We start from the raw sequence: 12,980 nt of genomic DNA, 5'->3' as shown, positions 1-12,980 counted from the left end.
TCATTGTACTTCGTTCAGTTACGTATTGCTGTAAAACCTCTCAGATAAAGGTGCTCTACTACAGCAGTCTTCGAGGTCTCTAAAGAGTGGCGTAAAGTGTTTATTTACAATTACACTTACATGAATATATAACTTCGTTTCAGGTGTTTCTAGTTCTTGCCGGAGCGTTTCATATAATGCATACTGTAATATATGTTGTGACTGTAATGTGTGATGTAATGTGACTATGTATGTGTAATGTAATGTGTGTATATAATCCCATCCTGAAATATATACTTTAGGATTCTGGGTAAACAGACTACAGGCTCACGGAGACTCTGAGTCAACCCAACACTCTTGGTGACACATGAGGCAGTTCATAGTGGTGACTCTGACTCACCACCAACCTTCACCCCGTAAGTTGTGGTACAATGGTGACTTTGGTTTTCTTAATATTTTCATGTTTGATACACAGCTGAATACATCATGTGTTATCTTCTAGAGGTCCTACAGGTCCAAATACCTTCTATGGCAGTATTCTTAAAGTTGTTAATGATGGTTTTGGGGTGAGTCCTGATCACTCTTCTTATCTATAACACACTGAGGGCAGATAAGATTGTGCTTACCCTGGAAGGCGCCGTCGGGTATGTTGGCTGATGTGCGGTTTCTCGTGAGGTTAGTACCTCCAGGTTGATCAGGGGTTGGAAGGTGTCAGTTGGGATGTCGGTCAACACGTTCTTGCCGGGTTAGTCTGTGACTTCCTGTGGGAGAGCCCAGAGGAGCCTCGTGTTGGGTTTGTTGGTTTGTATATTGAGGTGTGTTATGTTCTCTGGCCCTCCGTGTGGTACTGGTGAGGTGTGGTGGTGTGGTGGTGAGGGGTAGTGGTGGTGGTGGTGAGGTGAAGTGGTGGTGGTTGGTGGGGTGGGTGGTGGTTTGGTGGTGGGGGTGTGTGGTGGGTGGTGTGGTGGGGTGTGGTTGTGGTGTGGTGGGTGGGGAGGTGGTGGTGTGGTGGTGGGGGTGGTGGTGGTGGTGGTGGGGTGGTGGTGGTGGTTGGGGTGGTGGTGGTGGTGGTGGGGTGTGGTGGTGGTGTGGGGAGTGTGGTGGTGTGGTGGTGGTGGTGTGGTGGGGTTGGTTGGGTGTTGGTTGGGGGTTGGTTGGTGGGTTGGTGGGGGTTGGGGATGGTTGGGTGGTGGTGGGGTGTTGGTGTTGTTGGTGTTGTTGTGGTTTGGTTTAAGTGTTTCTTCCTTTCGTCTCTCCCTTTCTCCTTCCTTTTCTCTCTACACTGAACCTCCTTCTCACCCTCTCCTGCATCCTGGACCCTTCCTCTCATCTTCTCCCTCTCCTTCACACCCTCCAGCACCCTGCCGATTCCTTGGGCGTTGTCATCGATGTGCTGGATCTTGTTCTCGTAGAGTGAGAGTCGTTCGAGCACCTGTGGGGCCACATGAGGCGCCCTCCTCAGCACCTTGGATCTGTGGTGAGTTGGGGTGAGGGAAGGTCAGCATCTTGAGGGAGGAGTGCCGCGTGGGGACCTGGGTGAGGGAAAGAGTGGGGAGTGAGAGGGAGGTGTGGGGGTGGGGGGGGGGGTGTGTGGAAGGTGGGGGTGTGAGAGGGGGTGTGGAAGGAGGTGGGAGGTGTGGAAGATGGTGAAAAATGGAAGTTGGGTGTGAGGGGGAGAGTGGGTTGAGAGGAAGAGGTTTGGAATAAGGGAGGTGGGGGTAGTGGGAGGAGTGTGTGGGATTGAGAGGGGAGGAGTGAGGGTGAGAAGAGAGGATATGGAAGTGGGAGGGGAGTTGGAAATGAGAGAAGCATGTGCAGTGAGAAAGAGAGTGGAAGAGGAGAGGAGGAAGCATCACCGTCAGGCAGGGGAAAAATGGGGAAAAATCTCTGGTGTAGGGGAAGAGCTAGAGGGAAACATCAAAACAGGGAAAAAAATAGAGGGAAAAAAGGATTCCATTAGAAGATCAGACTGAATGGGGGCAGGAAGGGGAAAGTTGACGTGGAGGGGGAAAGAAAGAATGGAAGGGAAGGGGGTATAGACGTGCAGGGGACGAAGAAGGGGAAAGGGAAAAGAACTAGGGGTAGACGTGAAGGAGAAAAGAAGAAAGAAGGGAAGAAAAGGAAACGAAAGGGAAAGAAAGGGAAAGGGAGGAGGGCAGAGGGCGGAATTGGAGTGGTTGAATTGAAATTAGATTATTGGGGATAGAGTGAGGGGAAGGTGATGGATGGGGGAAGGGGAAGAGGAATAGAATATCAAGTAGAAGAATGGAAGATGGGTGATAGGTGAGAGTGGGGAGAAGATAATGGGTGAGGTGAGGGGTAATGGGTGAAGTGAGGGACGGTAATTGGGTGAAGTGAGGGGACAGTTGGGTGTTGAGTGGGGACAGTAATGGGTGAAATGAGGGACAGTTTTTGGGTGAAGTGAGGGGACGGTAATGGGTGAAGTGAGGGACGGTAATGGGTTAAGTGAGGGAGATAATGGGTGAAGTGAGGAAGATAATGGGTGAAGTGAGAGTGTTGAAGTATTGGAAGGGTTTGGAAGGATAGTGATGAAAGTTGGATGGTTTGGTGGGGAAGGACAGAACACACACACACACACACACACACACACACACACTTTATTATTAGAAGCTGAAACTTTTGTGAACCTGTGGGGGGAGCTTAGCACAGAGGTCAGCACCTTTTCAGGTCAGCACTCAGCACAGGTCATTGCTGGACCAGGCACAGGTCAGCACTCAGCTTTGGTTGGCGCTCAGCACAGGTCAGCACTCAGCACAGGTCAGCACCCAGAACAAGTCAGCACCCAGTACAGGTCAGCACTCAAGCACAGGTCAGCACTCTTTGGGTCAGCACCCAGAACAAGTCAGCACTCTAGCAGGGTCAGAATCAGCACCAGTACAGGTCAGCACTCAAACACGGTCAGCACTCAAACTAGGTCAGCACTCAAACACAGGTCAGCACTCAAACAGGGTCAGCCTAAACTTAGGTCCAGCATAAACACAGGTTCAGCACTCAAACACAGGTCAGCACTCAGCACAGGTCAGCACCAGTGATGTAATACAGACCACTACTTATTCTGAGACCAAAACTTACCTTCCCAGACCAAATTCTAAATAGTCAGGGGCAGAAACCAAACACAATTTAACCTTTGTTCGCGACCGAGTAAAATGACGATGTTTTTTTGATTTTCAGTATAATATTTTTTGGGGTTTGAAATTTCCAAACACAAATATTACCAGTATTCTCTTAACCCATAACCAGTATTCTCACAACACATCTACCAGTATTCTCACAACACATTACCAGTATTCTCAAACACATCACCAGTATTCTCATCCAGTTATTTCTTACAACATTCATACCGATATTCTCACAACATATCACAGTATTCTCCTTACATCATCAGTATTCTCACAACATCACCAGTATTCTCAACACATCCTGCAGTATTCTCTACACATCACCAGTGTTCTCACAACACATCACCAGTGTTCTCTGACATATCCAGTGTTCTCTTACATCCCCCAGTATTCTCAGACACATCACCAGTATTCTCACAGCACATCACAGTATTCTCACATCATAGAATATTCTCTGACACATCACAGTATTCTCACAACCCATCACCAGTATTCTCACTGCACATCACCAGTATTCTCTGACACATCACCAGCATTCTCACGACACATCACTAGTATTCTCACAACATATCACCAGTATTCTCACAGCACATCACCAGTATTCTCACAAACATCACCAGGAGTATTCTCTGTACATCACCAGTATTCTCATAACACATCACCATTATTCTCGACACATCACCAGTATTCTCACAACTTCATCTGCCGTATTCTCTACACACACATCTCTAGTATAAACACATCTCCAGTATTCTCACAACACATCACCAGTATTCTCACAACACATCACCAGTGTTCTCACCACATCATCATTATTCTCAGACATTTCACAACAATATCTCGGCTAAATGGTCACTTTACACTCTTAAATCATCCTGGAAGAACTATGTAAGAACCTCCTTTTAAGCTGCTGGGTCACGAGAAGTAGAGCCAACGAGACAGTTAACCTGAGGAATACTGTAGGTGGTTGAGGCCCATCAAACAAAAGGTGGGCAATTAAGGCAGGTCATTGGGGATAATCTGTCCCGGTAAGAGTCGTAGAATTTTCTGCTGCCTGGTAAGCCTAGAGGCACTGTGTGTGTGTGTGTGTGTGTGTGTGTGTGTGTGTGTGTGTGTGTGTGTGTGTGTGTGTGTGTGTGTGTGTGTGTGTGTGTGTGTGTGTGTTAATCCTTTATCAAATCTGTACGTTTCTCCATCTCTGTCTCTCCATAATTGCCTCTTTTGTCTTTTTTGTCCCTAAATTTGTCCTTGTTTCTCATCCACACCCATTATGTCTCACCCACACCCTTGTGTCTCACCCACACTCGACCACACCCCCTGTGTCTCATCCACACTCGACCACACCTTTGTGTCTCACCCACACTCGTCCACACCCCCTGCGTCTCACCCACACTCGACCACACCTTTGTGTCTCACCCACACTCGTCCACACCCCCTGTGTCTCACCCCACACAGGACGAGTCACACTTTACTCACCGTACGAATATTGTTGTTGGAGAGGTCGAGGGCGAGCAAGTTACTGCCGAGGGCCGAGAGTGATGACCGCTCGATGGTGCTTACGTTACTCCTGATAATGTTGAGGTGCCGCACGTCCAGGCCCAGGAACAGGTAGTCGGAGAGCCTCTGCAGGTTACAGCTACGGAACTTCATCCAGTAGATAGTGTTGTGGTTCTTCTTAAGCACGTCGAGAGCGTTCCTCACGTGTTTCTGGTCGGCGTTGTCGCATACGATGTCCAGGCCTGTGAACGCACCGTGTTACTCACTTGAACCATACGTCTTCAAGATACTCATTGTGGCGGTGCTGGGGAGGGGAGGGAGGGGGGGAGGGGGTTTGGGTGGTAAGGCATGGAGGGGTCATGGGCATGCAAACTACTGGGGTGTGTGCAAGGTGGAGGGTTAGGTGAAGGACGTGGAGCTTGAGTGGAGGAGTGGGAGGGGGGGGGGAGAAGGCGAGTAAAAAAAAATGAGGAGGAAGGTATAAGGAGGTCGAGGTAATGAGGAAGGTCGAGGGATGGGGAGGTAGAGAGGGATGGGGAGGAAAGTGAGGGGATGGGGGGAGGTAGGAGAGGGATGGGAGGTAGAGAGGGGGATGGGAGGTAGTGAGGGAATGGGAGGCAGAGAGGGATGGGGAGGTGAGAGGATGGGGAGGTTGTGGAGGGATGGGGAGGCAGAGAGGGTGGGAGGTAGAGAGGGGATGGGGGAGATAGAGAGGAGATGGGAGGTAGAGAGAGGACGGGGGGTATTGAGAAAAGATAGGGAAGGGGCGGGGAGGAGGTAGGGCAGGGAGGAGAGGATACTGCTACTAAAGGAGGGATGAGAAGAGTAGGGGGTGAGGGGAAGGAGGAAGAGGTGAGGGGAAGACTTAGGGTGAGATACTCCAGAGGGTGAGGGTAAGTGAGGGCATCATCTGAGGGTTACAAGTGTGTGTGTGTGGGAGACGTGAGGGGAAGATCTGATAATGAGAGGGAGAAGGGGAAAGGGAGGGACGGAGGGCAGTAGGAAGGGAGGTGTGGGTGTGTATAGTTGGGTGATGGGAGGGTAAGGAGCATAGAGGGACGGAAGGTGGGGAGAATAGAAGGGAGAGAAGGAGAAAAGGAGGAAGGAGGGAGGTAGGGAGGAGGGAAGGGGTGAAATCGATGGGTAAGGGAGAGGGGGGAGACAGAGTTAAAGGAGGGTTGGTGATGGATAGATGGGAGGAGGGGAGGAGGGAGGGGAGGGGAGGGAGGGAGGGAGGGGAGGCAGCAGGTCGACGTGATGGGGGTGCTGTAGAAGCTATCATGCTGGGTGGCAGGTCGACAAGATGCAGGTGGTTTGGTGGCCGGAAGACACGATGCAGGTGATGGATGACAGGTAGTGGGTGGTGGGTGGCAGGTAGTGGGTGATGGGTGGCAGGTAGTGGGTGGTAAGGTGGTGGATGGCAGGGAATGGGTGGTAAAGTGGTGGGTGGTAAGGTGGTGGGTGGTAGGGTGGTGGGTGGTAGGGTGGTAGGGTGGCAGGGTGGTGCTGTAGCCATGCTGGGTCCTACGAGGAACAGGGGCAGGAGGGGGAACAAAACTCAATCACAACTCGAAATTAGTGTGAGGTGGGTTGTGTGGGCTAGGTTAGGTGGGTCGGTTACTGTGAGGTGGGTCAAGTGGATAAGGTGGGTCGGTTACTCTGATGTGGGTTAAGTGGATTAGGTGGTTTGGTTACTGTGAGGTGGGTTGGTTAGTGTGAGGTGAGTCAAGTGATAGGTTAGTCAGGTGGGTTAGGTGGGCCGTGTGGGTTAGGTGGGCCGTGTGGGTTAAGTGGGGGTTGGTTGGCGTGAGATGGGTTAAGTTGAGAGAGAGAGAGAGAGAGAGAGAGAGAGAGAGAGAGAGAGAGAGAGAGAGAGAGAGAGAGAGAGGAAATCAGGTAATCCAGGTGGGCAATGAAGGCCTCAAGTGCCTCAATCACTGTCTTTATAACTAATTACCTCCTATAGACAGGTATATTACAGGTATATTTTAATTATCATCAAATTCTCGTGTTTCTTATTGGTGGGTATGGGAATAAATTGATATTTTTTCCAGTTATCCTACAATATTTATTTTAATTATTATTTTTTTATTATGTTTTGTATATTAAAACCTCAATACAATGTTATTATATACCTTCTGATTACAGTCATTTACAGTGATTACAAATGATTAAAAATAATGACTCATCAAAATGGATAGTGTCAATTTACTGTCTTTATTCTAATACCTGTAATTAACTAATAACCATAATATTCTTCTTCACACTAATTGAAGACAAATAATTGAGGGCCACGTGACTATTTTATCATCACCAATGTTTATTTATTATCCATTTGTATTGATCTTTTAATTAATACACTAATTACCTTAACAACACTACTTTAAAGTTTAACGTAGGGAAACTTTTTTTTTTTTTAGAATCATTTTTGAACAAGTGAAGAAATATATAAGGTAAGGTCATGTGTAATTGTTTGTGGTACAGAAAAAAGAGGGTGTAGACAGAAAATGGGACGTCGACAGAAAATGGGACGTCGACAGAAAATGGGACGTCGACAGAAAATGGGACGCAAACAGAAAATGGGACTTTGACAAAAAAATGGGACGTCAACAGAAAATGGGACGCAAACAGAAAATGGGACTTTGATAGAAAATGGGGCGTCGACAGGAAATGATTATTGGTGAAAGAGTGGGCGGATTTAGCACCAAATTTAATAAAATATACCTTTCTTTTTTTTTTTAGGGACTTTATATTGAAATCATTAACCAGTGATGCTAATGAGTGAAGCAACCTGATGAAGTTACTCACCACTGAATCACGCAAGGCGAAGGGATTTATTGAGGATATTGACCAATGATAACAGTGAGGAAACGGCTAGTGAGGAGACTTGAGGAGTGAGGAAATACTCACCCACCGATCAGGATATTAATGAGGATTAAAGAAAGATATGGACACATTAACACGGCTGGTAGTAAGGACACAGGCTAGGATATGGACACATTAACACGGCTGGTAGGCGATACAGGCTAGGATATGGACACATTAACACGGCTGGTAAGTGACACAGGCTAGGATATGGACACATTAACACGGCTATAGTATGACACAGGCTGGCTATGACACATTAATACGGCTGGGTAGTAAGGACAATATACAGGATATGGACACATTAACACGGTTGCAGTAAGGACATGTACAGATATGGACACATTAACACGGCTGGTGGTAAGCAACAGGCTAGATATAATACACAATGGCTGGTAGTAAAGGATACAGGCTAGATATGTGGACACATTAATGCTTGATGGTAGTAAGGACACAGGCTAAAGCCAAATTACCCACCAAGCCGTGTAGGATGACAAGGTCATTAACTATGCTAGAATAATTACAAAACAAAAATCAAAAATAGTTTCACACACACAAAAACAAAAAATAAAAAAATAAAAAAAGCACAAAAAATATTGACCAACCGGATAAAGAATGGATTAAAATAACTGAAGTGGAAGTGAGGGAGGTGGAGGCCGGGGGGTGGTGGGAGGGGGGGGGGGCAGGAGGAAGGTGCCGCAAGCTTGCAGGTGAGTGAGGGGGAGGGAGTGGAAGGGGGAGGAGGGGGGGTTATAGCACTGGAAACCTAGCCCTTACGTAGTTAAGTTCTATCTATCTCAAGTGATTAAACAAAGCGAGAATCTTTTAGCTTATATCTCTGTCAAGGCTGGAGTGAGCATACTGGTGATGGTGAGAGAGTGTTTCATGGTGTGGTGGTGTGGCAGTGTGTGGTTGTGTGATGGTGTGGCAGTGTGTGGTTGTGTGATGGTAAGGTGAGAGTTTCATGGTGTGGTTGTGTGGTAGTGTGTTAGGATGGTGGTGAGGTAGTATGGTGGGATGGTGGTGAGGTAGTATGGTGGGATGGTGGTGTGGCAGTGTGGTGGGATGGTTGTGTGGCAATATGTGGTTGTGTGATGGTAAGGTGAGAGAGAATTTCATGGTGTGGTTGTGTGGTAGTGTGGTGGGATGGTGGTGAGGTAGTATGGTGGGATGGTGGTGTGTGGTGGTGAGGTTGTGTGGTAGTGTGTGGTGGTGTGATATGGTTGTGTGGTTGCCTGGCGGTGTAGTTGGATAAGGTTGTGGCTATGTGGTTGCGTGGCTGAGTGGCAGTGTGGTTGCGTGGCTGAGTGGTAGTGTGGTTGCGTGGTTGTGAAGTGATGTCTGAATGAGTTCCTGCACTATGGATGTATGGTAAGACTATGTGGTGATAAACTGTCACTCAGACCCGTCAATGTGCTGATGACCGTCACTCAAACTATCAGTGTGATGACTGTGAGGATAACTGAGGGTTGTACATAGTAAACGTAACTATACTTTACCGGTTGTAGTCACAGTGTTGAAATAATAATAACAATATACAGATTAATGGTTAAACACATTACTGAAGGCAGGTCATAGCTCATATACAATCCTAATAATAATAATAATAATAATAATAATAATAATAATAATAATAATAATAATAATAATAATAATAATAATAATAATAATAATAAAATAATAATAATAATAATAACAGTTTGATATGACTGGACTTGCTGCTCTCAATACAAGTCGACCAAGCAAATGAGAACTTAAATTAGTTAATTATTAGCTTATGCAAGTAAAAGGCAAAATGCTACATGGACATGATCCTTAAGAGGCTTTACCAGGATTCTAGAGGTGGCCCGGTACTGGTGTGTGGGCCATGTGTGTAGACAACACCTTAATACTGTGTGTGTGTTGGGTCCATAAAATTCATGATATGTCACCTTAAATCCTTAAATTGAGCCCTAAACATGTACACAAAATCGTGTGTTCCGGAGTGATGATCTCCCTAAAACACCTTATTTTTGGTACAAGTTTAAGTTCAAGAGTTAAATGTTGACATGGCACTGGTTGTATGGCCTCAAGACACAGTATCAAGGAGATGTTTATACACACGTGGTCCAGACACGTGGACAGGGCCCACTACACACCCCTGATATGTCCTCTTAATTCAAGTCATGCTAAACCTATTACGAAAGGAAATTCATAGCATCACCCCACCATTCACGTCAAAGACTAGATGTTATCGTGCATGAGGCATGTGCAATACCTCGCAAAGTATCGTACATGTGTCTACATTCTAAATAGGTTATCAATTATAAGCTTGCAATTAATATTAGGCCATATTATAGTCATTCTAAACAGGCTATAGCAGTCAACTGTTAACAGCATAGTCGCAATTTTACCAACGGGTTAACTGAGTGAAGCTTTGATCCAAGCAATGGAAGATAACTCAACATAAAATAGTAACAAGAACCCTTAAAGTAAGACACTGAGTTGCCAAATGTATCCAGTGTGAGCATTATCATCTTAACAATCATTCTCCACTTACTTCTGCAGAGACAAACCAAAAGCAGCTCGAGCTAACACGAAATACGGTGAGGTAGACGTGACGACTCAAGACACTGCGGTACCCTAGCCCAGGCAGCGATGACCTGAGTGTATTGTAGTTATTATTGTAATATTATTCACAGCAACATCTGAGACACATTTGGGCAACACTCGTCCCCGCATGTGGAGGAGTGGGGGGGCGGGCACCTCTGCTGGGGGAGAAATGGGAGGAGGGGGGAGGAGAGAAGGAGGGGCGTCTAGAGAGGTGACCCTCGGGCCCCTCGTTACCTCCTCAAGGATCAAGGAAGAGGGAGTGACTTCTTGGCCCCGGGGAGGTGTGGTGTGGTGTGGTGTGGCCCGCTTGCCCTCTCGCCTAGGAATTTTATTTGGCTTAGGATTTACACTTGGAATAGGATTTTACACTGGGTAGTTTTGTGGGTGTCGCGAGCAGTGGTGTAGCCCGCCTGCCCCTCAGTGTAACTTGATGTACACCTGGATGTTCTCGTGGGTGTTACTGCTCTCTCTCTCTTTCTGTCTCTCTCTCTTTCTCTCTCTCTCTCGCACTCTCTCTCGCCACGATATAATAAACATCATCTTTCAGTCCTCACGACCACACCAAGTCTTCCGCCACCACCATCACATTAACTAGTTCCGTGCGTGTCTGGACTCATGACGTCACTCATCATAACACCGCCTTTACTGATTCATATACAAGATCATTTAACAGAAAAATGTCAACACCGCCACGAAACGTTCAACATTAAGGTGACAGGTGGTCGACTTTGATCCCTAAACAACTGACAGTGAGTTCACTTACATATCTGTCTCACCTGTGTACATGACCCATTGATAGTCGTTTATGGAGAGCAAGACACGTTGACCTCCTCCATCATCACTACTACAGACACATCTTCCTCCTGGTCGACACTCGGGGACCAATACACCACTTGGTTCCTAACACCGAGGTGGCACCCGTGGAAAACTGACACTCCACGTACAGTCCCCTTCACTAGTGCGTTTACAGGAGCTCGTCAGGTTTTGTGTTTGTTTACATTCGACAGAAGGAAACACGCACTAGTAAACATACTATGGAATCAAATTAAAGCAATATTAAATTAAATATTTCAATAATAATGATTTGTGGAATGTTTACATGACGAGCCCCTGTAAACACACTATCAACTCCTTAACCTAAACTAACACCAATCTAACGAAACTTACGACTTAAACTTTCTTAAAAATTACAAAAACCCAACAAATAAAAACTAACAACAAAAACAGTAAATATATGAATTAATAAATAAAAACCTCGCTAAAACGACCCCATGAATATCGAAGTTTTCCAGGAGTCCAAATTGTTGCTTCCGGATCATACAACATGGAGCCTAAAGTTACCATATTCCCCTTGTGTCTCTATCTCTCCCCCTCCCCCTGTCTCTCTAACTCTCCCCCTACACCCTCCCTCCCCTGTGTCTCTATCTCTCCCCCTCCCCTGTCTCTCTAACTCTCCCCTACACCCTCCCTCCCCCTGTGTCTCTAACTCCCCTACACCTCCCCTGTGTCTCTAACCCTTCCCCTCCCCCTCCCCCTGTGTCTCTAACTCCCCCTTCCCCCGGGTATATGTTTATCTTGTGAATGAGGCGGAGGAAGGGAAGTCGGCTGTAGAGGAAGACGGGAGAGGAGAGAGACGGAGACGGAAGGAAGTGTCGTGCGTGCCGGTAATGGAACACGTGGGAGGAGGGAAGGAGGGAGGGGAGACGAACCTACAATATTGTTCCAACATCCGCTATTATTGGTAGTCGTCTTTTGTGGTCCGCCATATTGATCTGTCGCGTCAATATTGTGCTGTGTGTGCATTAATATACAGTACCTTAAAGGGGGGGGGGGTACCTTGACGTGTGCTACCCATTACCCTTTGTGTGTTACCCCCTACCCTTTGTGTGTTACCCCCTACCCTTAGTGTGTTACTCCCTACCCAATTTTATTACAATAACCTACACCCTTTTACAATACCGATTACAATACCCTCTACCCTATTACATTACCCTCTACCCTATTACAATACCCTCTACCCTATTACAATACCCTATACCCTATTACAATACCCTCTACCCTATTACAATACCCTCTTCCTATTACATTACAATACCCTCTACCCTATTACAATACTCTCTACCATATTACAATACCCTCTTCCTATTACATTACAATACCCTCTACCCTATTACAATACTCTCTACCCTATTACAATACCCTCTTCCTATTACATTACAATACCCTCTACCCTATTACATTACCCACTACCTATTACATACCCTCTACCCTATTCATTACAATACTCTTACCCTATTACAATACCCTCTACCCTATTACAATACCTCTTCCTATTACATTACAATACCCCTCTACCCTATTACAATACCCTCTACCCTATTACAATACCCTCTACCCCTATTACAATACCCACCTCTTCCTATTACATCAATACCCTCTACCCCTATTACAATACTCTCTACCCTATTACAATACCCTCTACCCTATTACAATACCCTCTTCCTATTACATTACAATACCCTCTACCTATTACAATACTCTCTACCCTATTACAATACCCTCTTCCTATTACATTACAATACCCTCTACCCTATTACAATACTCTCTACCCTATTACAATACCCTCTTCCTATTACATTACAATACCCTCTACCCTATTACATTACCCTCTACCCTATTACAATACCCCTACCCTATTACATTACAATACCCATTACCCTATTACAATACCCTCTACCCTATTACAATACCCTCTTTCCTATTACATTACATACCCTCTACCCCTATTACAATACCTCACCTATTACAATACCACTCTACCCTATTACAATACCCTCTTCCTATTACATTACAATACCCCTCACCCTATTACAATACTCTCTACCCTATTACAATACCCTCTTCCTA

The 12,980-nt window shown here is 46.1% G+C and overlaps 1 protein-coding gene and 1 long non-coding RNA gene across 3 annotated transcripts in view; both read right to left on the bottom strand.

The window, feature by feature from the left end:
• Positions 1-4,565: 4,565 nt before the first annotated feature.
• LOC121861224 overlaps positions 4,566-12,980 on the bottom strand; it is a 15,601-nt gene continuing 7,186 nt past the window's right edge. For both annotated transcript variants that reach the window (XM_042358873.1, XM_042358881.1), the window contains exon 2: positions 4,566-4,858. In XM_042358873.1, coding sequence (XP_042214807.1) covers positions 4,581-4,858 — 278 coding nt within the window. In that variant the 3' untranslated portion in view covers positions 4,566-4,580. The remainder of the gene's footprint in view (positions 4,859-12,980) is intronic.
• LOC121861240 overlaps positions 12,361-12,980 on the bottom strand; it is a 735-nt gene continuing 115 nt past the window's right edge. The window contains exons 1-3 of the long non-coding RNA XR_006087993.1: positions 12,889-12,980; positions 12,529-12,761; positions 12,361-12,397 (exon numbers count right to left, since the gene is read on the bottom strand). The exon at positions 12,889-12,980 is cut by the window's right edge and continues 115 nt beyond it. This is a non-coding gene — a long non-coding RNA (uncharacterized LOC121861240). The remainder of the gene's footprint in view (positions 12,398-12,528; positions 12,762-12,888) is intronic.

This window comes from Homarus americanus, unplaced genomic scaffold (genome assembly GCF_018991925.1).
Source record: "Homarus americanus isolate GMGI-L3 unplaced genomic scaffold, GMGI_Hamer_2.0 scaffold40248, whole genome shotgun sequence".
NCBI lineage: Eukaryota > Metazoa > Arthropoda > Malacostraca > Decapoda > Nephropidae > Homarus > Homarus americanus.
The sequence above is the reverse complement of the archived record's forward strand: the minus strand, read 5'-3'. Positions and strand labels throughout refer to the sequence as shown.